Source organism: Lygodium microphyllum, chromosome 28 (genome assembly GCF_053477565.2).
Source record: "Lygodium microphyllum isolate KBCC chromosome 28, Lygodium_microphyllum_v1.1.10, whole genome shotgun sequence".
NCBI classification, from domain to species: Eukaryota; Viridiplantae; Streptophyta; class Polypodiopsida; order Schizaeales; family Lygodiaceae; genus Lygodium; species Lygodium microphyllum.
The window spans coordinates 122,992,211-123,019,908 of record NC_141162.1 but is presented as its reverse complement, the minus strand read 5'-3'; the positions used below and the strand labels follow the sequence as shown (position 1 = coordinate 123,019,908).

The 27,698-nt window shown below is 41.6% G+C and overlaps 1 protein-coding gene across 2 annotated transcripts; it reads right to left on the bottom strand.

Annotated features, from left to right (window-relative positions):
- Window positions 1-7,267: 7,267 nt before the first annotated feature.
- On the bottom strand, window positions 7,268-27,241 carry LOC148011939 (ABC transporter B family member 2-like). Of its 2 annotated transcripts, XM_087669893.1 has the most exons (12): window positions 27,098-27,241; window positions 26,248-26,610; window positions 25,688-25,742; window positions 25,350-25,525; window positions 20,895-21,095; window positions 20,484-20,743; window positions 19,834-20,150; window positions 19,368-19,594; window positions 9,915-10,279; window positions 9,395-9,819; window positions 8,902-9,137; window positions 7,268-8,822 (listed from the first exon to the last, which is right to left on the bottom strand). In XM_087669893.1, exons 2-12 carry the CDS (start codon window positions 26,572-26,574, stop codon window positions 7,608-7,610), a joined length of 3,804 nt encoding a protein of 1,267 aa, XP_087526019.1. In that variant the 5' UTR covers window positions 26,575-26,610; window positions 27,098-27,241; the 3' UTR covers window positions 7,268-7,607. The 2 variants fall into 2 exon arrangements, with proteins under 2 accessions (XP_087526019.1, XP_087526021.1); XM_087669895.1 differs by lacking the exons at window positions 25,688-25,742; window positions 26,248-26,610; window positions 27,098-27,241 and having other exon boundaries at window positions 20,895-21,091; window positions 25,350-25,487.
- Between the last annotated feature and the right edge of the window lie 457 nt (window positions 27,242-27,698).

Genomic DNA, 27,698 nt, shown 5'->3' with positions numbered 1-27,698 from the left:
TAAACAATAGCTAATACTACACATCATGGCTATCAAAAACATATAGAATGTCTCACCTCTTTTAAGTGCTTTTAGGACTGGCACTTTAGCCAATTCCTACTTTACATCCTCAAAGAATATTTTGCACACATCACTCCAAATAAACAAACAGTTAAAAGATAATAAATTTATCGACGACAATGTCCTTTCAGTTAGTGCACTAATGAATTGGTAATATCCAAGACTAACAATAGAAAACTATGCACTTCCATGGGATTTCGTGTGGCAGACTCATAACGTCAATGACTTTAATCGTTTTTGAATCGGTTGCAATTCGAGTAGTCAAACTAACTATATTACCCAACAGTAATTCGTAGGGAACTCCAAAGGCACATTTCCTTGGATTTAGAGCAATGCAAAAGTACCTACAGTGCTCAAAACATTTCCTCAAAATTATTAATTGTCTATTCCTAGTGGTAGCTGCCCCTAGATCATCAATGAAAACTTTCAACTCTTCTAGGAAAAAAGGTTTTATCGGCCATGCATTGCCAAGAACCTAGCACGTTACATAATCCAAAGGCCATGACATGATACGCAAAGGTTCTAAACATGGTTACAAATGTTGTCTTTAACTTGTCTCTCTGTGAAGGGGCCATTTGATTGTAGTCAGCAAAATTGTCCATATAGGAGTAAATATTCCTACCTGCTAGTTGATCTAAGATTTGATCAATGAATGACAATGGATAATAATCCTTAACTGTTTGTTTATTGAGCTCTTTAAAATCCACACAAAGCCTAATTTGATTATTCTTCTTCTTCTTGATAACCATCGGTGAACACCACTCCTTGTGTTTCACAAAAAATATCAGGCTAGCCTTATGTAATTTGGTAACTCTTTAAATAGCATGTCCCTTAACTCAAAAAGCATGTGCCTCACTTTTTGTCTGATAGGTCAACTTCCCTCTTTCAAGGGAATAGTATGCATGGCTAAACTAAGGGGAATACCCCTCAATTCATCATACCTCTAGACAAATATATAATGAAATTCCCACATTAAGGACACATAGTCCCTTCTTTCTTCCATGCTGAGCGTAAACCCTATTTTGATTGGTAACGAATCATTCAATGAACCAAGGTTTATCTCTGTTACATTCGCATCTCTAAGTCTATCCTAAGCTTCTATAGGCTCGTTTAGACTTACCTTGTAAATATCTTCCATAGTAGACTCCTCTCTTGATTCATCACTCGACGAAGTCTCACTACCAGAAGGCCCCTTTAGAGTATCCAATTCCATTGAGGATACGGGTGCTCACTCGCTTTGAGGTGATTCTAGGTAAACATCAATTATAACTTGTTTGGTACCACTACCAAAGATCAAACAACCAGCTAGTATATTAACTTGATAGTCAGATTGCAAGATCCATGACATTCCTAATAGCACTTGGTAGCTTGGCCGCCTTGCAGACCTAATGACCCTAAAGTCCCAAATACATTCAACGTTCACAACGGTTACATGAACTTTAGTAATACAACCCTTTGGTTGTCTCAAAATGCCATCAACCATCCTTAGAATTGTGGAAGAATCATTTTGGGTCTCTAATCCCATCCTCCCCATAAATTCCAAGCTCATAATATTAATAAAGGATTCTGTATCCACAGTGGCATGGTCCACCAATATATCGTTAACATAAATTGGCACCCTTGGGTAATGTTTTTTGGTATGCTCAAACCAGTCATCACACCAACACGGACTATACCCAAGGGTTTGATAATATATCTAGTGCAAAGGATGTTCTTAAACTCCTTACACACTAGGGATAGTATTATTAGCTATAGGAGGTTAACATCGGGCTTGGTCTCACAAAGAGAACTTGCTAGATCAAATTTTTTAAAGTTAACAATTATAGCTCTCTTTTCTCGTCAAACCATCCGCTCTCTTAGTCACTTCATAGGCTTAGGTACCTCTTTTTTTGTCTTCACTTTCTTCTCCGTCGGCTCTGTATTTAGGTCTTCATCAGCCTTCAAAGGACCACCTTGTACATCATGGCTAAGGATTTGATTGCCCTAATCATATTGTTTAGGGGTTTCATCACAAATTTTTCATTATCTTTATCTCCATTTTTTGCCTTCTAACCTCTCATAATCGCTCGTAATTTAGAAGCATCACTAGCATTAATATGCACTGCTTCAATTAGACTTATGTGGCTGCTACTAAGCAGTTCTTCCACAACAATATTTCATCTGCAAAATTTGTTTTGGTCCCTCATATTGCTAAAGATTATTTCCTTGTCCTCAATGATTAATAGGACCTAGCCGACTATTTCCTTACTGAAGCAAACTAATCTTGCTCCTAGCTAAGTGGTCAGACTTCCCACATATATCACATTTAAGATTGGAATAGTTTCAAGAGAAGTGTGGACCACCACACCATTTATAGCTAAACCTCAATGGACCACCTTTTTCAAGGTGTCATCTTCTTATTAAGTTTTATTGGTTGTTCAAGAAGTTTGCATCCACAGTTATTTGTCTATATTGTTTAGTTATCATGTTAGCAGGATGCTTCATCATGTCCTTAATTTTACCAAAAACATGCAATGCATCAGACTCATAACCATAATCATCTGCATGGCGTTTCGATGGCCTAACCACCTGGTTAGATATCAATTGTTAATTAGTTGTCATTACATTGGTATTTGTCATTTGGCTTCCGCTATTTAATAAATCCATTTGGCTAGCCATTGGCATAACAACATTAGGAGGAGCCAGCAACATAGGTACATTTTGCATCATGCCTTCTCTTACATTAGGATTGGTCATGGGTATACTTACCACACCTTGACCTCCACTAGCTATAGTTAATGCCAAACTATTGCTAGGACTCAAACTTGAATAGAGGTTTTCCCCAGATACATAAGTCACCTATAATCGTGACTCTACCTCCTCCCCTCATGTAATGGTAGTATCTATATCAGTGAGACTCACTACTCAACTACAATTGGATGTTAAAATCTAATCCACGAAGGAAGTACTGCAGTTGGGAGCAGTAGGTGGAATGGGAATAGAGGCTTGCAATTTATGAAACACCTCTTTTAGTTTCTTAGCATACGCTCAAGCATTCTCATGGGGCTCTTGACATAGTACATTCAAAACATGCAGCCAATACTGACCACCTCTCTCAGGGTAAAACTCTCTTCGAAATTCTACATAAAATAGATCTATTGTAGTTATGGTTCCAGCTTCCAAGCCGTGATACCACATGGCAACTCTTTCTTTCAAAGTCATATTAAAGAACATCATAAGATGTCCTTCGTCTTGAATCCAGCAAGTAAACATTAACTTTGAGAACTCACTAATATGGAGCTCTGCATCCTCTCTGCTAACCCATTAAAAATAGATAGAGAGAAACCAAGGGTTAGCAAATTCGGCATTCTTGTGGGTATCATAATTGGTTGTGCCATAATGACAATCATATTTGCTCTAGGGATTTGTATTTGGGGGGGCGGGGGGGGGGGGGGGAGGTTATCAAAGTAGGCTGATTTGTCGAGGAAAGAGGGATGCTAGAGCTTCCTCCCCTTCCTAATAACAGAATAACAGACTAACTGGGATAATAGGGTCAATAAGACCTCTCCATCTCAAGGATATTGGACTACTACACTTACGAGAATTTGGCCTAAGGATCTCTACTCTCCATCTAGCCCTTTCGGATCTTTCTTGACATTGAATCTTGGCTTAACAATTTCTATCAAGATATATTGCATATATCTCAGCACTGTTTGACATACACTAATGGACTAGGTCACTATTAGCCATGATGCGAAAAACTACTACTTATTATTAACAACTCTTGACAAATGAACCACCTATTGGGACCAAAAACACTCCTAACACTGGCTCTAACGGCTCTAGCTGAGGGCTCCTAGACACACCAAATGACCCCACACGACCTCATAGTGGCTATGAGCATCCGGGTATTATGAATAATTCATCTAACTACTGCATTTCTAGATATAACTTTCGAATTGTAGTCCAATGAATTACCCTTCCTAACTCCATGCAAAGGGAGCTTCTCACAGATAGGTAACTATCTCACCTTGGATCACACATATAAAGCAGCCCCCCCCCCCCCCCCCCCCCCTGGAGCTAACTTTTGTAGCCCCCTACAGCTCTCCTACAAAATTTTTAGAACCTCACATCAAAACAAAATTTTCTCTTTGTGTTTATTGTTCCAAGAAATTTTTTAGAACCTCACATAATATTTTTCCAAAGAAAACAAGCTAACCTATGGCAAGGGATTCTCTCTCACTCAACATGGGTCAACGGTTTTACAAGCAATTAATATGCATCCAAGAGATTTACTCCGATACTATGCTTTTATGCATATTCAACGTGTCATGCCACATGGTGCTTAAACAATTCTTACTGATAAAAAAGATAGCCGCATGATGTGCGAAACTATTCTTTTTATAATTTACTCTAACGTAGCACACCATTGAAGAGATGAAACTAGGCTAACATGTGCTTGCACTCATTTAAATATTCCTTAAACCCCTAAATGCCTTACTACAATGCACAAACATTTAGTTCTTCATTAAAAATATATAAAATTTGGACATTCATTTCACATTTATGTCGTGCGTCTATTGATTTTTTATATTTTGTATCATTTTTCATAGACACTACCCTTTCCCAACCACTTTTAACAAAAAGTGAGTTATAGGTTGTTTTGAGGCTAAACCCATGCCCTACTTCCCATTACATATTCATCAATATTTTTCTTCTTTCTATTTTTCGAGGCTCAAAACTCCTTTTTTTATTTTTTATCTTTACTTTTTCATTGTTTTTCTTATTTATTAATAGTATAATCACGAATAATTCTATAATTTTTTATCATAAAATAGAGAAACACATTCATGGCAACCAATGTGTATCATTTCTTTCCATGTGCACCATTACTTAGCCCACAAGAACAACAATTATGGCGAGAGAGGAGGAGAGAGAGAGACTAAAAACTAAAATTTCAATAGAATCCATCATTTTGTGCGCTTTTTGCGACCACTTGGAGTGAAATTTTTCAGTATCTCACAATCAAGGCTGCTTCCTACATCTTTGCCAGTTTAAAAGTCTCATTTCATGGGATTAAGGGGGTGCACCAAAAAAAAATGTCCCCCCCCTTCTAAATCATGAAATTTTGGAGTTTCTTAACTCTCTTAAGCGTAAACAACCAAAAAACTAGTTTAGCTCTTTGTGCTCACACTGCCTATACGTTAACTAAAATGAGAAGCCCAAACGAACTCGGATTCGTGATCTAAAAACATGAGCGTGTTCTTGGTGTCATTTTCTATTGAGTTGGCCTCCTAAACGAGATATTCAGCTTCTGGATCAGGTAGTTGCTTTGTAACTAGAAAGTTGCACCTCTTTAAATGGGCCGACTAACAAACAACGATTGATGAACAAACACTTCCAACCCATTCCCAACCACCCACTTTTGCTAGGAAACTCCAACACCTCTTGATTTTTATAACAAATGCTTTATTTTTTACTTCATTTTTTTATGTCTAGCGTCACTAATGCTAAAGTAGCACCTCTTTAAATGGACCATCTAACGAACTCCAGTTAATGAATTGATGCTTCTAATACATTCCTACAACCCGCTTTTGATTAAAAAACTTGGATTATACTACTGACCATAGGTAAGACTTTCGAGGTGCGACCTCTACTATCTCAAAGATAGATAATGTAGCACCTCTTTAAATGGACCATCTAACGAACTCCAGTTAACAAATTGATGCTTCCAATGCATTCCTACAACCCGCTTTTGATTAGAAAACTTTGATTATACTACTGACCATAGGTAAGACTTTCAAGGTGCTACCTCTACTATCTCAAAGATGATAATGTGCAAAATGCATCCTTAGTTGCCAATGCATTCCTATGTGCTACATAATGGATCCCAACTGAGTGTGGCACCTCTCCAGCAAATCAGTTAACTATACCATTTTCTTGCCCAACCATTACATTGCATCATTAATTAAAAATCTTACAAGCTTTGATTTTGGTAAACCAAAGCTTAATAAGAACTCTAAAAGGCCATTATATCATCCCAATGATGTTCCATTTTGTGTCTTTAACAATACAACAAATCTACTACATATATGTTCATTGCTCTCATCACATAAATATGTGATACATATGATCACGTCCTAATCATTAAACATATATGTACTTTAACCCACCATTAGTAAATAAAACTAATTTCCACTAATCTTCATCTTTACCTTTTCATGCAAGTATTTGTAACATGCCTCCAAAAACATATGAGATGAACTTGAAGAAAGAAACAATGCATAACTTTTGGGGACATATAGTGCCCCAGAAAATACTAATTTCTCAACATTCTCCTAAAAGTCAAAAAGTGACTTATTCCTAATAACAATGAGTACATGACCTTGAGTAGCACTTTGATCTGTGCAATCCTTTTATCCACCTTTGCTTGATTCCTAATAGGAATTAGTACATGACCTTAAGTAGCACTCTTGATCCGTGCAATCCTTTTATCCCCCTCTGCTTGATCCATGTTCTACGTATGCATATCAAGGGGTACAGTTGTTCTTTACTCTTTCTCTACCCATAAGAACTTTGCTTTCAGATTTCTTTAGATTTTTCATGCACCTCCAACAATAGACATTAAAAAACTATGCTACCAACATTAGTAAAAACATTGCTCATCTTAAAATGCGTGCACATTTTACATCAAATTTTTTGGTTTCCATATGCATCATGTACGACATAACTCCACATAAAGTATGCTTCCCAATGTTCTTGATATGTACTTTGGCCCTTTGATTTTTTTGCAATGGGGTCCTTCATAGTTCAAAACTGCATCCACATGTCTCATTCTGTTCTCTAATTTCTTGTATATTTTACATCACATTGACATTTTCTTCCATCGCGCCATTATTATCTTCCTCCTCTTCTAACCTCACATTGAGGTCCACACACATTCCTCATCAAAAGTGTGCATGTGTAAGACCTTGCATGCGGAACATCAATGTCTACACTACCAGTAGGTACATCCTCTATTGACTTTCTTTGTCAAGAAGCCATTTAAAGCCTTAATTTTTAGAATCCTTTTTGGGACAACCAACTATTGTTCACAAGGCCATAATCCCAAATGTAACTAATCACTCTCAACAACAATAACATCATGAGCATAAAAATGAAAAATAAAAATGATTTTATTCATTTGCTAGATTGAAATCAAAGTCTTACTCTTGTTTTACAAAGGAAAGACAAACAAAAGAGAAATAAGTATAAATTAAGAAAGGTGTTAACTGGCGTAGGATTAGTCCGACCTATTCTTCAAACTCATGAATTAGTTTACAAATAAAGTAACCGAGTAATTGCAGGGAAGAGAGACCATAGTACATGTACATGTATATTACACCTTTGGTTCAACCTACCTCACTGGTTTAATCCCTCACATGGGTTTTCTCATTAGTGGGGAAGGTTGATGAGGTTGTTCTCTGATTTCTAGCAGTGATTCAGTGCAAAACTTGCACATGGGGCAAGGATACTTATCTTTCAGTAACGTAGCTGGGCCAGGTTGTAACAAAGCACACTAGTACCCATCAAGTCAGCACACCACCTTCCTCAGACAAGTTGAGAAGCTGGAAATATGCACCCTGCTTTTCAAGTAGCTCATTGTGAGATCCCTGTTCTGCAATGGAGCCGCTTTGAAGTACAGCAATACAATGGGCATTTTGAATGGTGGTAAGACGATGGGCAACCACAACGGTCGTCCTCCTCTGCATCAGCTTGTCCAATGCATCCTGCACCAGCTTCTCTGACTCCGCATCCAAGGCACTAGTGGCCTCATCTAGCAGCAGAATGGCTGGGTTGCGCAACACTGCCCGTGCTATGGCCACCCTCTGCTTCTGCCCACCTGACAGTTGCACTCCTCTTTCCCCTACTTCTGTCCTGTAGCCATCTGGCAGTGCACTGATAAAGCTGTGTGCATTCGCCGCCTTAGCAGCCGCCTCCACCTCTGCTTCTGTCGCACCGTCTTTCCCATAGCAGATGTTCTCATAAATGTTAGTGCTAAACAATGCTGGTTCCTGCTGCACAAGACCCATATACTGCCTCAGTTGTTTGAGCTTCAGAAGCCTTATGTCTTTGCCATCTATCATCACCTTTCCACCTTGTGGGTCATAAAACCTTGCTATTAGAGCAATTATGGAACTCTTTCCTGAACCACTAGCCCCTACAAGTGCAAGGCTATGCCCTCTTCTGATCTTGAGATCAAAGTCCCTGAAGATCTGTGCATCAGGTCTTGCCGGGTAGCTGAAAGTAATAGAACTCAACTGTATAGCCCCTTTAACATGAGCCACTTCTTCACCCTTAGGATCATCTGCATCAATCTGTGTCCTTCTGTCCAAGATGTGAAACACAACCTCTAATGTTTGCATGCTCCTCAACATATCAGGGGCCAAAGAAAATGCTTGAGCAACACCATATGCCGTGATCATAAGCACCATAAAACACTTCATCACATTCCCAAAACTTGCATTTCCATGCTCCATCAATACAGATGCATACCAGAGGGTAAGAGCATAGGAAGAGAAAACAAAAAACTGAGAGAGACCAAAGCCTAGACCCCCTATCTGAGCACGAATAAAAGAATGCTTCTCAGTATTGACAAGCTCCTTGGAGAACAGTTCCATCACTTTTTCTTCTGCACAGAAAGCAGCCACTGTGCGGATGTTGCTCACAGCTTCACCTGCCACCATGTTGGCCCTTGCATATGCCTTCCCAATGTCACCATAAAAACCTTTCATAAATTGTTTCTGCAAGTCAGATGATACACACTGTGATTGGTCTGATGTTCATTAGTACTGACAACTTTATATTGCTAGTAACTCATACCTGCCCTGCATATGAAGCTATAAGAGCAGGAAACGTAGCAAGCATTACACCAGCCACTTTCCATTGAAGGATGAACGCAATAGTGAACGCAGTGATAACCAATCCTACATTCTGAAGAAGGGCTATAAAACGGTCAACAATTACAGCTCGTACCAAAGGGGCATCAGCAGATAGACGAGAAGTGAGAAGGGCACTGTTATTTTGGTCGAACCATCCAATCTCATTTCGAAGTATTGCTGCCAGCATAGTAGCATACAGGAATGTTAGAGGACACATACTTCTACTGCACACAAATCAAAACAACTAACATGAATGTGAATTTTGATGAACACCAGTAGGGCCATGCTTTGGAGTCAAGATGAGGTTTCTGTGACTTCTGTGAAACTTACAAACTATTACTACTGTGCCCTTGTTTGTTGAAGGCTCTCTGAGCCACTTTTCCACATGATCAAAACAGAACAGTTGCATTCTGGAGAGAAGGAAAAGACCATACCAGAGAACATCATTGCTCGGATTTGAGCAGTTATGCCTTCCCCTACAACTCCAGAATAGTAAAACGCCGACACATAAGACAGCAGAGCAAGCACACTAGCTCCACCCAATAGAGCTGAAACTTTATTAAGTCCCCTCTTCATGTAAGCAGGACTTGGTGAGTAATAATACTCGAGAGATTGACTAACTATTAGACCAAACAAAGGAGTTTGAGCTCCAGCAACAAGGGCTCCAATGGCACCAAGGAGGCCATAAGGCCAATCGTTAGAAGCCATGCGTAATACCCTGCTTACTGAAGGCCGTGTCCCAGCAGGAACATCATGCTCTCCTTTCAACCTCATGCTCAGCCCAGTGGTGACTGGGTCACCAGTTGAGCGAAAACTGAAAGTCCTTTGTGAGAGAGTGAGAGAGGAGCCACGAGAAAGCCTGCCAAAATCATAGTTCACCCATTCTCACTGATGCTTTTAGACAAAGAGGGCATAAAAGTACGTCTAGTATTTCTAAACTTCTACTTTTCAAACCTGGGTCCAGCACCCCCTTCTTGGGCTTGCCTTGTATGACCAGCTTTCTGCAACCTTATTAACGAAGCATATGCTCCAGGATTGGCCATCAGCTCTCTATGGGTGCCAACCTCCAAGACCCTTCCATTCTGAACGACAGCAATCACATCAGCATTCTGAATTGTAGATAAACGATGAGCCACCACAACGGTGGTCCTTCCAACCATGATCCGGTCAAGTGCCTCTTGGACAATGTTCTCGGATTCAGCATCCAGGGCACTTGTGGCTTCATCCATGAGAAGGATTGATGGGTTCTTCAACATAGCCCTTGCAATGGCTATCCGCTGTTTCTGGCCTCCAGATAGTTGAACCCCTCTCTCTCCAACCTATCAGATAGACACACAGTATGCAACAGGTTTAAAGGTTATACAGTATCACGTTTTGGAAAACTTGTGGAAGCTTGATGAATGCTGAGTTGCAATAATTTAGGAATAAACAGAGATGCACAGCTCACCCAACAATAAGAAACATTTACACATGCCATCTAATTGTTAGTATATGATAACATTGTACCATGCGTAACTTAAAACACGTATACATGCTCCAGCAGTGGAAATGTTATGCTTGTGTTAACCTAAAACAAGCAATGACACTGATGAAGCGTTGGGGATGCATAGTTTTTATGACTTGCATGAAACCCACGAGGCAATATGGAAGAAGTGTAACATCCCCAGTTTTTTTTTTTTTTAATAAGTGGAAGGGGGGCTTGTAAGAGGGGGGATTTTGAAAGGTTAATTAACCTTAGCAATTATCTTATATATTTATAATCTCATTTCCATCGACCTGTAGTCATCATGGTGATCGCCATCACCGCATCATCTAATCCAATTACACGTCGCCATCACCATCAGAGTCTTCATCGCCATGCACCTCAAAAGCCTCATATGCATCGAAAGAGGGAGATAAGATAAGGCTTAAGACTTAACGACTATGTAACAACCTTATTAAAAGAGCTATTGACTCTTCTTACCCTTCCCTTTGTTAGCATTGTGCTTAGGGATGGAGCGACGACATATTCTTTGACTCTCCACTACACTAACTGCTCCGCTAGTCCTCGTTCCTACTCTTGATCTTTACTTCTTTTTGGTTGGCCACAATGGGTTAAGTATTATTAAAATGAGACAAGAATACTAGCTTTTACCTCATCAAGCCCTAATTTAAATATTATTGCATAGAAGTGATAGGGTGATTGCTCATCAAAAGTCAAGGTGTAAAATCAACCTGCATGCACGTTACTATGTGTGCTCATAAGTTGTAATAAATTTATTCTCTTAAAAAGACCCTACAAGGTTAGTCATCTCAGTATTATTGAGGCCAATCGTCTTGAAAGGAGCTTTACATAAACTTATGTATTGTGAAAGGTAGAGCCTAAGTGGAAACACATAAACGAAAGCAAGAGCAAAGAAAATGCTATGGTGGATGGAGCAAGAGAGCAAGAGAGCAAGAGAGAGAAAGACCATATGTGGAAACTCCAACAGCACAATATGTGACCGGCCTTTCCTTATTCAATAGTCACTGAAAGAATAAAGAATAAAGTGATTGCTAGGTGCCCGCTATCGGCAATGTACAGGTGTATGAGTATAGTGTACAATGAGTAAATGTGGGCGGCTATGCACCTGCCCCTTTAACCCTGACCACCTTCCACTTAAAGGCGAATATATCTTAGTGAGGAGTAAAAGGGGAGGGGGGGGAAAAAGTACATGCACATAAGAATACAATAGGATTAGGAAAAACGTCATCTCATCCTTTGTCCATCAACCTCCTAAGGAAGGCATATCATTCCACTAGGAGACTTTTAGTGAGCAAATCTACAAGATTCGAATTTGTAGGAATCTTGATAAGCTCAATAGACTTGTCTTCTACCAACTCCCTAATGAAGTGCTAGCACACCTCAATGTGCTTTGTCTTCACATGGAAGACCGGATTATGGGCCAACTGAATGGCAATCATCGAATCCAAATGCAATGTAGGAGTCATCATCATACCAAGATCTGCAACCAAAAGGCCTAACCATAGGTCCTCCTTGCAAGCCACAATGACTGCAATGTACTCAGCCTTGGTAGTAGACAAGACTATGCATTTTTATATCTTGGACATCCAAGAGATAGCACCTCCAACATAGGTAAAGACATATCCCGAGGTGGACTTTCTACTATCTATCTGCATATCCTACATAAACTGAGACAGTGTAACCTATAACTCTTGTATCCTAGCTACCATAGCAAATGCACATACCTACACTACCTTTAAGGTATCTCATGATACCCCTCACAGCGTCCCAATGTCGCCTACCAAGTATAGCTATATAATGTGCCACAACTCCCACTGCAAATGCTATGTTAGGACAAGTGGGCTATCATGACATACATCAAACTACCCACTGCGAATGCATAGAGTACCTTAACCATCTCGACCCTCTCATCATCTCACTACAGACAATCAAACTAACCTACCTTCACATAAGAAGGTAAAGGACAACAAATAGGCTTACCATCCTACATAGGAAAGAGTTCAAGTACTCTGTGTATGTACTCCTTTTGGGACAAATAGAGAAGTCCCTTGGAGCGATTGCATGTAATGCACATACCAAGTATATGTGAAGCTTTTCCTATGTCCTTCATCTCAAAGCTCTTCTTGAGCTAAGTCTTTAAAGCATCCAACTCAACATAACCACTTCCAACTATAAGCATATCATCTATATAAAGCACCAAGTTAATAAGACTACCATCATGGGTCTTCTTTGAATATAAACACAAATTCATATCACTATGGGAATACCTTTGTGAATGTATAAAGGCATCAAACTTATGGTACCACTGCCTATTTGTTTGCTTAAGCCCATAAAGACTCTTCTTCAATTTGCACACTAGGTTCTCCTTCCCATTCTCTGCAAAGCCCATGTAAGAAAGCTGTCTTCTCATCAATTTGACAAAAATCCAAATCCAATTGAGCAACCAAGGCCAAGACTAAGCGTGGGACAAGTCATATTGATTACAAGAGAAAAGACTTCATCCAAATCAACACCATGCTCCTACTTAAAACCATTTGCAACCACTGTTGCCTTATATGCTAGCTTAGGATGACCAAGGATACTCTTCAGCTTGTACACCCATTTGCATGGCAATACATCTTTCCCATCAGGTAAGGAAACTAAGTTCCCTGTATAGTTTTTATATAACGAATCAAACTCAAACTACATAGCCCTCCCCCAAAAATAAGAATCGCCTGTGCGTATAGCCTCCTCATAGATAAGTGGCTTAGCAAAGTCTGTCACAATAACATAATCCATAGATGGCTCATAGCGATCAAGAGGACGTGAAGCTCTAGCAGAGCATCTCAAAACTAGCTATGGAGCATGTATGGCATGTCCTCTCTATCTAGCAGCATGATCTTGCATAACGAGCGCATCATGGACCATTATATAATCAACAATTGTAGCAAGCTATCTCACTAGGATTGATTGTACAATAATAAGAGGCTCCTCCTGAAAGACCACCCTGCGTACCTCAACTACCCACTCAGGCTACATATGCATCCTCTTCATGAAACACAATATCATGGCTACAAATAACCTTTCAAGCTTGCGAATCCCAAAGGCAATAGCCCATCTCACCTATATCACCGTATTCAAACAAGATACATTGGACGGACTTTGGATCCAACTTGTTGCGCTTGTCCTTGGAAACATGGTAGAAAGTCTCACATCCAAAGACCCTCAAATGAGATATGACAGAGGTCTTCTAAACCATATCTTCTCTGCAACTTGGCAACCAAAAGCAATGTATGGAGATCTATTAATGAGATACACGGCAATAGTAACTGCCTCGGTCCAAAAGTACTATGGTAAGTCTCCCTAACTAAGCATATTACGAACTCTTCCTTGAATAATCATGTTCATACGCTCAGCAATATCATTATGGGGTGGAATATATGGGACAATCAATTGACGCTTAATACCTCATTCATCTTAAAATTACTCAAATGCCTTAGAGACATATTCACCCCCATTGTCAAACCTTAGGCATTTCAACCTATACCCAAACCGGTTCTCAACAAGAGCAACAAAGCACTAAAATATAGCCAAAACATCCAATTTCTCCTCTACAAAATAAGCCCAAATCTTACACGAATAATCATCAATAAATATCACAAAGTACTTCGCGCTACCCAATGATTGATAGGGCATGGGACATGGGACTACATACATCAAAATTCACAAGAGCTAGAGGCTCACCCATGCACGTAAAGCCTTTTTATAAGTGTTATGTGTCTGTCTGCCATAAAGACAATGATCACATGAATCAAAATACGAGTAATCAAGAGATGAAAGATATTGCAAATGAGTAAGTATTTTCATTCCTTTCAAAGATATGTGCGTAAATGGGTCACAGCCAATACATAGTCGATAGATCCATATACAAACAAAATATATGAGTAGATTCAATAGTATCGCCACTCACACACTCCTACCAACACACCGCTGCCCTCGCCCCCATCATCGCAACCCCATCAATCCCCCCTCCGCTGAGTGGCATCGCGCCCCCCGTTCCTCTCGCCTACAGCATGCCATCGTGTTGCTCCCCCCATCTCAATGTCAAGCTCCACCACCCATCCTTACCACCACATTGCTCCCATGAGCCCTCCTCATCATTTCACTAGTCCCCCCCCTCGCCCGGTGGCCCCTGCCGCCTGCCTCCATTGTGCCGCCTCCTGCGTCAACCCCCCCCCCCCCCGCCTGCACCCTGTTCACAGAGTGACTCTGCCCACATACAACCTTTCGCACCGCCTCCGCCTCCGCCTCCTCCGCCTTGAGGCCCGCGGCCAAGCAGACACACCACCTGACTTGGAAAACAGCAACTATCCCCCCCCTCCTCGCCATCGACTCCCCCCCCCCCTCCCCCTGCGGTTGCTTCCTCCCTCTCTGCAGCAACTCCCCCCTCTGGTAGCACAGCAACGTGATAGGTAGATTCTCAACGAGGAAAGACAATGGAAACCTCTGGTCAGACGCCGACGCATTCTGCGAGTGCCCCCCAGTCAAACACCTTGCGTATCATCCTTTCTAAGGAACAGCTCTTAGCCATCCGTGCCACAGAGCTGGAGTTGAAAGAAACATCGATCTTTGGTCAGGTCATTGGACACTCCCCATAGAGGGCCCAACTGCGGGATCGGCATAGTTCTTCCTGCCTTCACGGATGCAATGGCAGTTGCAAGAGTCCCAAAGGTACGAGTGGCCGTGAAAGACACAAAGAATATACCAAAGTGCCTTGAGATTGAGGCAGGAGGTCACTTTAGGCAACAGGTCATTGTGACTAGGCAACCAGGCCAATGCCTGCACTGCCAAGACTTTAGGCATCAAGCAACAGATTGTATGCATTTCGGAGCCAAGGCGGCTCCATTGATAGGCCCGCAAGCATCCCCCGATCCGCACCCGGTTCAAGTGATCCCCCCAGACCCACCCCCTCCTCCCACAGGAGGTGATGAGCCACACACGCCTAGATCCTCCTCGCAACCAATAGTTCCCCCCCCCCCCACACAACCACCAGCTCATCTGCCCCTACCGCTCGTCACACTTTCCCGAGACAAGCACAGATGTTGCCACAGGAGTTCTTCCGCAGTGGCCCATGGTCCTACCTGAGAGTTGCAGAGCGCGGAGAGTTCCCACTACCTCTAGAGGTGGGGATTTTCATGGTTCATAAGTCCAAGAGGGGCAAGGTTCATCTACTAGCACACCGGATGGACCAAACTACGCTTTTTTCCTTCAGTCCTCTCACTCAGGAGATTGGGTGATGACACAGATAGAGGAGTTGAAGAGTCAGGTGGCGAACCACATCTCCCACTGGACAGGAGAAGAACTAGCACTGTTTGCACAACAGTGGCCTGGTTGCATGATGGACATCAACTGGTGGGCTGGTGCCAAGGTCCCACACTTGAGCATTATCTTTCGAGCCCCTCCACATTGGAGAGCTCCGAGGGATGTGATCGAGTGGCCTCTAGCACAGACGGCCCGTTTCTACCATTATACAGAGTCACGACTCTCAGCATGGCTGATAGATGCATTGATAGTACCACCTGGAGCATCTATCACCCCTATGATCTGGCCGAGGGCCACCATGGGGGACTAGAGTTTGCCGTCCAAACTTGCGGCAAAGCATACTTGTATGCCCCATAGTTTCTCCTCCTCTCATCAACAACCTCCATACTGAACAGATGCCTCTTCGGTCAGTCACAAGTTTCCCCATGAGCTTACACCTTGCATCCTGGAATGTGAATAGTCTCCACTACAGTGGGGCACATGGTTCAAGGAATTTGATCGTTCGGAAGGAGCTACAACCTGTCCTTGCCGAACGGATCGACATCTTACTTCTATAGAAACACAAGCTCACTTCCACCCAGGCCCAGCAGGTAGAGAAGGTACTCCCAGGCAGCTCGCACACTTACTGGGAGCACGCCATAGATACTCACGGCAAGAGTGGAGACATGCAATTCTATTGGCCCGAGTCTCACCGCCTGTGTACGAGACTACAAGACAATAGTGGCAAGGAGGGTTCTATGGATCAAATTGGATATTGGGGACTCGTGCCTTGAAGTCCTCAATGTCTATGCCCCTACGGAGGTTAGGACACGCAATAGGTTCTAGGTGGAGATCGCGGATGGACTCCCAAAGGTGGACTCCTGGATCATTGGAGAAGACTTCAACAACCTGGAGGCTTTAGAGGACTAGCAAGGCAAAGGCAGAAACTACCAAAGCATGGCTGGGAAGAAGCAGGAAGCATGGAAGATCTTTCTACTGGCAGTAGGAGCACGCAATGCTTGGAGAGACCCTGCCTTCCACAAGAGGGAGAGGTCGTTGGAATTCTCTTGGGGATACAAGCGGCTAGGTAGAGTCCTGCTGGAGCAGTTGGACAGGTTATATGTGGGAGAGTGGGGTGGCTCTCGTGGAGACCAAATTGGGCAGTTGGCGAGCACCATGCCCCGATCATTGCCCGGTTCTCCTGACACTTGATCCCCCAACATCTGCCCTAGACACACAATCCTGTCGGATCCCTGATCGATCTATAGGAGGGAGGAGGTGACAAGACAGATAGAGCAGATTTGGACCAGGGAGTGGGGCAGGAGGGACCGGATCGCAGAGGAGGTTGCACAAGTCCTAGCCGAGTCGAGCAATATCTGCCAAGAGGTAGCCATACAAGCCAGGTAGCAAAGCTGGGAGGAGAAGAGAGCACTCCGGCGGGACCTTGCAGCTACACAAAGATTATTACAGGAGGCACTAGGGGATCCCACTCTCCACGCGCAAGAGATGCACGCGCGAGCAGCCATCGCTGGCTTAGAGGACAGGAGCTCGAAGTTCTCTTTCCGCACCTCAGCAGCTTTCTAGGCACGAAAGGAGGACACGATATGTAGGGAGTTTTTCCAGGTGCACCAGCCTCACACCTCAAGAGAGCAAATACGCAGCCTTCGAGATCAGTATGGGAGGACTTGTTCTAGCCCAGACGAGGTGATGGAGATTGCCACCGACTGTTGCAGACGCCTTTTCTAGCAAGAGACAGCCTCAACTAGAGAACAGCGATGTAGACAATAGGTCTAAGATTACATCCCGTCCCTCGTCACAGAGGAAATGGGACGCTCCCTCCTAGCCCCCTTCACTAAGAAAAAACTAGAGGAGGCTTTCCATACACAGGACAAGCAGGAATGCCTGGGAGAGAATGGCCTCTCTAAGGCCTTCTTCACTACCTTCTGGGAAGTGGTGAAGGACCCCCTACTGATGGCCTTCCAAGAGATTTTCACTTCAGGACAAATGCCAGGGAGTCTTTCGGCAAGCCTTATCAGTCTTCTCCCCAACAGGGGAGACCAGTTGGAGCTTTCCCAGTGGAGACCAATCACCTTATTGTCAATGGCTGCCATGAAACATTAAGCTAAAGCTCCTTCATGAGCTGAATCAAATGACCGATGAAGCTCCTCAAGTCCAAGCTCTGTTATCAGTTGCGAGGTAGAGCCCAAGTGGAAGCACGCAAGCCAAAGCAAGAGCTATGGCAAATAGAGCAAGGAAGCAGCAGACAAAGACACCATATGTAGGAACTCCAACTGTCACAATGTGTGACCAGTTTTCCCTTATTCAATAATCACTGAAAAAATAAAAAATAAAGTGGCAGTGGTGGGCGCCCGCCACCTACAATGTACAAGCGTGCAAGTACAATGTATAGTGAGTAAATGTGGATGCTAGACACAAGCGCCTTTATCCCCAACACTATGGAGAAAAATAACAATCTTAAAAGTTCAAAGTAAGGCACGAGCTAAGTACTAGGTTTATCTTCAAACAAAAGATGATTATAAGAAGCTATCTAGCACCAAACATAAATATGAGCTTATATTTCAACAAATTTTAAGCATTGATGATGAGCTATGTGTTTATTTCTAGGAAAAATTTAATTCCTTGAATTAAGCTACATTTTGCTGTTTCTCGAAAAGAATGTTTTCCCAAGTTAAAGATAGACTGATTGCCTTGCTTCTATTTGAACTTTGAGAATCTCCTAAGGGGGAGAGTTACACCTGTTCCAAGGAATAATCGGACCAAGATTTTGAGGAACAAGTGGATCATCTCCATGATCACATCGTGGAAAAGAAATGCCGGAAAAGGCAAGACACCCAAAAGAGCACTGCTCAATACACTAGCCAAAAGTCGAGTGGTAAGATGGCCATCGAGGAATGTTGGTTTGCTCCTATGGTATCTCACGCATGGACACCCCACACTAAGCCTAATGGAGATGGAAAACCTCCATGGCCTGTCTACGAACGTTGGAAGACCTTGTGCCAAATAAAGGAAGAATTATATAGATTGTATCCATGGAAGATGGACACAGGTATCCAAGTGCTTTGGCTACGGATCCTAGTGTAAGGGACAAAACACTAGATTAGTGTTGCGCCTTAAAGAATATGTGAATAAATAATGTTATTGCTATTATTTTATAAGGATTTGTTTGACCTTGTCTTTGTGTTGGTGCCTAAATTACATAAATGAATCTTGTGCCTAATGGATTAATTAAGGAACCTGTTTATCCATCTCTCTCTCTCTCTCTCTCTCTCTCTCTCTCTCTCTCTCTCTCTCTCTCTTTGAAGATCAAAGTTAACATTTACAAATTCCATTAGTACAAAAGAAGCACACTTGCTCAATCTATAAAACCTTTGGAAATGTAAAATCGAGCAAACAATGGATACTCGACAATCGGTCATGTTGATAGCTTTTGGTATTATCAAAAGCTAACAAATAACAGATTCCAATTGGTAGAAGAGCAAGCACACTTAATCTAAAGAGCTCTAAAAAGTGAACATCAAGTGAACGATGGGTACGTAACAGCTCATCATGTTGATAGCTTTTTGGTTTTGTTTTACTTAATCAAAAGAGAAAGGGAAGATTACCTCTGTATCATAGCCTTTTGGAAGAGCATCAATGAAGTCATGAGCATGAGAAACTGATGCAGCCTTGACTAATTCCTCCATGGAAACATTTCCATCCAATCCATATAAAATGTTCTCACGAATATTAGTGGCAAAAAGGGCTGGCTCTTGGTTAACTAGACCCATTTGTGACCTTAACCACTTCAACTGCAAGCTCCTAATGTCATGTCCATCCAGAAGAACTTCCCCTGGCATTTTGAAAGAACACATTTATTCAGCACAAAACTGTGTTGAGAGGAAAGCATCACATGAATACCAGAAAAGTTCCAAGCCAAGAAAACAGTAAACAGCAGGGCTAATCACCACAACAGCACATATGGTGACAAGACCATCAAATAGAACTCCTGCAACACCTAATAATGTAAACCAGATTGGAGCATAGTATTAGATCACCTCCCAACAAGTTTAACAAATGTACTGCTCTCACCTGATATTGGATCATAAAATCGTTCAATAAGAGAGATGACTGTACTCTTCCCTGAGCCACTGCTACCTACAATTGCAACAATCTTCCCAGCTGGAATTGTAAGAGAAAAATCCTGAAAAATGCTGACATCAGGCCTAGAAGGGTAGCTAAAATGTATAGCACGAAGCTCAATATGGCCCTCCACTCTAGCTAATGTAATACCCTCTTCCTTATTAAAGCCAATTACAGGCTTGTGTTTTATCATCTTCATTATGGTGTAACCTGAAGCTTTTGCCTTGCCAATGGCTACTATATCTGGTGCTGCTTGACCAAGGGCACTGCACAGCAAATGTCATATTCAGCAGAATCAGCATGATTCCTAACAGTGAAACACACAGTAGAACCAGTTAACCTATTCTATCAATTTATTCAACAGTTATGTCAGTCAATCAATCACGATCATTACTCTTCAGCTTTCCATGTAGTCAAAGCTACAGCTGCAACTGAAGATATGCTCAGTTATTTGTAGCCTCATTTGAGATTTTGGATGCCATTAAATAACACTCTACTTTGCAGCAGTGGAACCACTTCTTAGAATAAAATGTCTTGATATTGATATGAACATGAATAAGTGCAAGCATACACAGTATGGAAAGTTATACATTACTCACAGTGAGCTTGCAATAACATTGAAGATAGTGGAGAAGGCTTGGCCACCGTTGGTTATATGATTCCGAACTAGAGTACCAGAATACCACAGCAAAAATGCAAATTGGCAAAACCCCAGACCATAAAGTACACCCATGCTCAAGCCTTTGACCAGTCCGTTTCTTTTACCAAGTTGCTTGGTCAGTAGGAGAGCCTTGGAATATGCTTTGGATGCTTTCTCCTCACCACCAAAGGCATACACTGTCCGAATTTGAGCAATCACCTGAAAACATCCATTAATACTGTAGACTAGCAACATCCTTTCAATGTCTTGAGTGTTCCAACAACAGCATGGTTTTTAACAGATTACTGAGATCCATACAATCTAGAGTAAAAATGATCAGTGCAGTGAAGTTCATGATTGTTCTACTTACTTCTTGGGCGACTTCTGCTGCCTGTACATATGATTCTTGACTCTTTCTGGTGAGTCCAACAATGGTGTATGCACAAACACCTCCAGACACAATCAATAGTGGCATTACAGCAAGAGTTACAAGCGTGAGCCTCCAAAGTAAAGTGAATCCAATAATAAATCCAGAAATAAATTGTGCAATGTAGTGTATTATACTCCCTGTCTGGTCACCAGAAACATTTCTCTCTCTCTCTCTCTCTCTCTCTCTCTCTCTCTCTCTCTCTCTCTCTCTCTCAAAAGGTTGCAGATCGAGGCCACTCTGCATAAACTAGAAACATTACGAAATAAGTATAAGATAACAAGATTACAAGATGCAAGATGGCTTTAGGCCACTCTCTTTTACAGAAGGTCAGATAACTAAAAGAGTACAAAAGTCACCACAAAGAAACAGCAGAGATTGCCATATGCCAAGGGACCAAGTCTCACCTATGTGTAGTTTTTAAAAATTTTGGTAAAGTTTTTACATTTTTATGCTTTTATGAGTAACGACTCAATGCAAGAGATGAACTATTGAAGGCAATGCCAATAGTTTATCTACAATTTTGGAACCACCAAAAAAACATCCATGTTCTTCAAGCAAATTTCAAACAAAGAGTTTATTCTTGCTCACCGAACCATCTTACCAATATGGCAAGCCTCCAATAAAAACTCTCCAAACATATTTAACCTTGACCTAACAGAAGATGCTTAACTTTCATATCCATAGCAATCTATCCCACCAATTTCTATGATCATCTCTACATGACCAGACCTTATTGCCTTGTTAGCAACCTATCTTTTCTTATCATCTTATGATACATTACATGTGTTGAAAACTTGAAAAAATCATAAGATGCATTAACTCCATCTTAGCAATGCACAAGGTCCTCAAAATCAAAAAGATCAGTGTGCTGCCCAATTTTCTCCAACCTGACCACACCAACTTATGATTTCTAGGTGTGTAAAAATATTGTCTCAAACAACAAAAAGAATAAAATCTTGACTAAATAGCCAAATCTCCTACCCAATTTAGAGCTACATTGTACCATTCTACTCAACTTCTTTCTGAACATTTATCTGGCCACTACAATAATTTAGAAATTGTTAGCAGATATGTTGGCTCATGTGTGAGTCTATGCATGCGAGATTGGACTCTGCACATCTCAGTTATTTTAGGCATTTTTATTTTGCTTTAGTTGTGGCATTTTAGGGAATTTTATGTCAGTCGGCCAACCAGCTACTATTCTTGGCATACTTATTGCCTATACATTGTGCTCCTCCTCAGGCATCATATCTATCACCTGGAGATCCTAATTGGAGAGAGAAGTAAGTGCCGGTGCCTGCACAACCATTGACTCATCGTTGTACACGACTTTCTCAAGTCTTGGTATATGAATTCCATTTCCTGAGTCTTCTTCCGAGTTCTCTTCTTTTGCAGTGTTCTGTTCTCTCTGTCTTGTGTTCAGCAATGTATTTCAGCATACATATACGCTTCCATTGCTGCATCCACTTATAACATGGTATCAGATAGCAAGATTTATGCTCCTGCTTGATGTTTGTCTGCTGATTTCAGGTCTGTTTTACCCCTTCTGATTAGGCAACCTGCTACTATTTGTTCTTCAGCCTGTCTACAGTCAACTGTAGCCTGCATTTTGTGCCTAGGAATCTCTCTTTTCACCCTACGACAGCTTCCAGCCCGGTTAACTCACTTTGCTGCATTTTGATTTCCTAACCCTGACTTGCTGGCTAGGCAACTGTGTCTATAGGTCACTTTTGCTGTTCCTGGCATTTTTTAGCTGTGTTTTCACTCTCTTTTAGAAATTTCCCTTCTATTTTGATCAGATTTTGGTTTCCGCTGTGTGTAAACTCTCATTTTGTGCAATCCTTGCTGTTGATTTGGCTATCTTCTCTCTTTGTCCACCTTCTATCCTCTATCTTCTCTCTCTCTCCACTCCAGATGGCTCCTCCATGCACTTTTACTGATGATGATAAGTTATACGGCCCTACTATCTTACTTGGAGTGCTGTTATGAAAGCCTGGTTCATGCAGAAGCGGCCATGGTACATTGCTTCTGGAGCTATGCCATGTCCTCAATGTCCGTTTTCAGTTCCAAAAGATTTTGATTAGGACAATCATGAGAAAGCTATGCTTACATGGGATACGGATGAGGCCCATACCTATTCTGCTCTTCTTCAATGTATTTCTAAAGTTCTACCGGCGATTACCTATGCAAGACATCTCTTGAAGTATGGTCGAAGCTTCAACAAATGAAAGGACACTATTCCGCCATTTTTGCTCTGTGTTACACGGATATAGGACCAACTTCGACACATGTAGTCTACTCTTCGAAAGGCACACCTTGTGGGGACAGTACTCTATAAGCTTCTCCCAAAGTTTTGATGAAGTGGCCAATGCTTTGAGGGCCCAAACATCCTCAACACCTGTGAGTTTTACCCATATGTCCTCCATGTTGCTTGCACATGAGCCATCCTTGTGTCTACAGGGCAGGCTTCCGTCTCATTATGCAAGTTCTGATAAGGCTCTTGTAACGTCAAAGAGGGGTGACAAGAAGAAGAAGTCCAAGGCTCCAGTATTATCACTATGGTAAAAAGAGACTTGTGGAAGAACTGTAAAGAGTTAGCGACTAGAAGCAGAATGTGAACTCCTCCGTCGAGTCATCCTCCTCAGACTCTGATTCAGATCCTTCGACCCAAACAAAGGCCAAGGCACTGAAGGGATTCTGGTCTTCAAATCAAGGGAAGGGCTTGGTTACCCCTTCCTCTACTACTTTCTAGTACACTACTACAAGTGATGCAATCATCTCTCTCACGACTCGTCAATGTCAAAGAGGGGGTGTGAGAGGGTGGTGAGACAAAGTAGGTGAATCTCATCTATACAGGTATAAAGGTGCATAGGTTCTAGAGAGGGATGTCCTTGACACATCAACTGAAGTCTAACAAGTTCAAATCCTAGAGTTGGGATTGACAATCATGTTCATGATGGGCTAGTATTTTACAGAGAGCAAAATTGGCTCCTAGTTAGGTGCTCATACAAGGGGACACTTTGGCGGTTTGACCAAAGGCAAGGAATCCATGGTCACGTATATTCAAAGGCATTTTTGACAGGATGGTCTTGTATACTATTGCAAGACAGTGCTGACAAACATTGAGAGCTACTTTGATTCTTCTCTATTTTCAAGAGCTGGTACAATCGACATCGACATGAGGTTCTCTCCAACACACCTTGGTGGTCACTTATGTACCCACTGCTTGGGTATACATGATTCTACTCTAATGGACATTGTTATATGTACTATGATGAGACATTATTATTATATATCGTATTGTATTAGATCACCCATGGATCTAAGAGAGGGTGTTAAAAGATATGTCAACTCATGTATGAGTCTGTGAATGCCAAATTGGATCGGGCACATCTCAATTATTTTAGGCATTTTTATTATGCTTTATTTGTGGCATTTTAGGGCATGTTAAGAGAGAGAGAAGTCAATGTAGCAATGCAAGTACCCGTGCAACCAATGACTCACTATTGTACACGACTATCTCATGTCTTGGTATATGGATTCCATTTCTCAAGTCTTCTTCTAAGTTCTCACCATGTAATCTTGTACATTTTTTGTAAGTGATACAATTACCTCTTACGACGAAAAAAAGAGAGATTTTATTAGGAGGTGGGAATTTCTCGTGACAATACACATATTTAGGCCTCTTGGAGATATTATTTTGAATTCTACTCAAAAAATTAAATGCCACAACTTAGTTTTATTATAACACGATCTCTTGGGAAGGTAGACAAAACGCGAACTTTTAAGTTGAAGTGTGGTTTGTTTCTATCAAAAGGGGATGTAGCAATGGAAGTGCATACATATGCTGAAATAGACTGTTGAACACAAGATAGAGAAAAAATAAGAATATGTATGAAAAAAAAAAAGAAATAGCCACTACCAAGCAAATTGCAAAAATTCCAAAGATACCTCTAAATTTTCAAAAGCCTTAAAACTGATAAAGATAGATCTACTTCTGTTATATTTTTGTAAAATCTCATTCCCCGCTTCATAATTTTTTCCAGTTGAAATTTTTGTATCGGTTTTTGTGAGCACTAGTGCACACAAAACCACTCAGCTTGTATTTGAGGATGGCCTAGTTGACTGACCCTCTTCTTTTTAGCTGTTACATATTCCTTTTTCAAAACTTATCAACTTACTTTCTCCTCTAGACTACTATCACTTTCCATAATGTGGGTTTTCACATCTTTAAGATTATATAGCATTACACAAAAAGGAAAAATATGAAAAGCATGTGCATAAGCACATGCATGCGTGCTGTGTGTATGCATACATTTGTGAGCATACACCATTTGTTTAGATGCAAAGGTTGCATATAAGGCTATAACAAAATAGTCCCCATAAACAGTTTACCTTGGATCCAATAGCCTCTTGTATGAGAGCAGTGTCATTTGAGATTCCAACCACCACTTCACCAGTGCTTGTGTCAGTGTCAAAGAAGCCCACATCTTGGCTGATTAACGCCCTCAGATACTCTCTTCTCATCTTTGAGGCTTGCCGATCTCCAGTATAGAGCCAAAGAGAAACCTCTGCGAAATTAAATTAAACGAAGCCAATAAGAGTCCAATAGAATAAATGAATGTGAGCACAGCTGCATGTTATGTAACCTTTTTTGCACCACCCCTATAAGGGCCATGTTGATAGCAGTTTAGAAATCTTTTAAGTTTCAGAGATGAAAAGCATGAACTTACCAAGCCAACCGCTGACCAGGCGCACAATGCTTAAATAGGCGAAGTAAAGAGCATTCTCGCACAATCAAAAGATAAAAAGAAGTGAGTAGAGATGAATATGAGAACTGAGATGAGCCAAGCAAATTCCTTCTCAGCAAATCATAGCCAGAGGACCCTTAAAAATGACTTCATAAAAGACTACAGCAGAGCCACTCAAGTTACTTCTCAGCAAATCATATCAGGAGTGCTGATGCTCCAAGCACTCTCTTGCTAGATTCTATGGGACCTTTAAAACACAATTCCACAAAGACTATGTGCAAGGCCAAAAAAATCAAGCTGATGTTCACAATGTATAGGATGTCTAACTCTCTTGCATGCGTCTAATATGGGACCTTTGAAACTGAATTCCAAGAAACCTAATGTGCAAGGCCAGAGAAGCGACGCTGATTTTTTGCTAAACGGCTATCCCAGTCGATAAACAGTCCTTAATCGCATCGTAACTATTAAAAAGCTTTCTGACAAGGAGATGATAAGCCAGAAAACAGTGTGCGGAAAATGAACCAGAATATGGAAAGACATACCTTGGAGACGTCATGCACCATGTGAGCTCGTTGTGATGGAGATGAGGTCGCATACCTTCCCAGGGAATGGACCAACTGTGCGAAGAAGATGAAGACAACCTGCATGGCGGACCCATGGATGGCCGCTGCCAAACCACCAACCAGCATAAGAAACCAGTCCAGCCCATCCGCAAACGAGAATAGCTGATAGAAAGGCACACCCCTCTTGGCATCTTCTTTGTCAGGCGGTGGTTTCTGCTCCCCCATGTCATGCATGTCTACATGGAAGGCCTGACCTGGTTGGGAAGAAGTAGCAGGAGATGCACCAATAGAAGGCTCTTGGTCCATGTCGAGGTAACAATGAACCTTCTGGCTTTCCTCTTCCTGTGATAAGTGGAAAAGCCTGAATCTTCTGGCTATCCTCTCTTCCTGTTATATATATATATATATATGTGTGTGTGTGTGTGTGTGTGTGTGTGTGTGTGTGTGTGTGTGTGTGTGTGTGTGTGTGTGTGTGTGTGTGTGTGTGTGTGTGTGTGAACAATGATGAAGCTTCTGGCTATCCTCTCTTCCTGTAATAAGTGAACAATGAAGAAGCTCCTGGCTATCGTCCCTTCCTGTTGTACGTGAGAACTGCATGCATGTGCAAAGACTTTAAAAAGCACCGGCTGTTGCCATAGCTCCTGTTATTCATGCTCCTCCTCCTTCCATTTGATCTTGATAAAAGTGCAGCTTATAATACATGCTCCTCCTTCTTCCAGAACCTCCGCAGGATAAGAGCTCAGAAGAAGCTGTGGTAGAAGACCGAGAGGAAGGAAATGCGATGCAGCCTATGAGTGAAAAAATGATTAAACTTCTGCCTATCCCTTACCTGTTATGAGTGAAAGATGATGAAGCTTCTGGCTATGTTGTTCTTAGCCAGTTGTACACGCGAAGAGAGTTAATGAGAGAGTAGGTGCGTACGCTAATGTGAGAGAGAGAGAGAGAGAGAGAGTGTGTGTGTGTGTGTGTGTGTAACAATTTAATGGCGGTCAAGCTAATTTGCAGGCTACAGTCATAGATTGCCATCAAGCAGTTGATGTACATCTCCACTACTCATGCATCATGCTGTGCGACCACGAGGAGGCCCTGATCTGGGCCCCTTATGTTCCGCCAACTTCCAAGGTATTCATTCGTATGACGCGAGGACGAGGTGTGTATTTCCTGTCACCATTTCTTGATGTGATGGCGGTAGCATTTCCTGCCACCATTTCTTTAAGCAATGGTGCATTGAATTCTTCTTCCATTGCGTTGGATGTTGGAGAACTCCTCCCAATTCTAAGCTCACGAAAAATGGCGAATGAACTGTCAACTCTTTATAATTACTTTTGAAATTTAAAAAAAGAAGGTTTTCATTTTTTCAGATTTACAAAACTTTTAGTTATAAAAATGGCAAATACGCGTACTTTGATTTAAAAATCTCTCCAAAATTT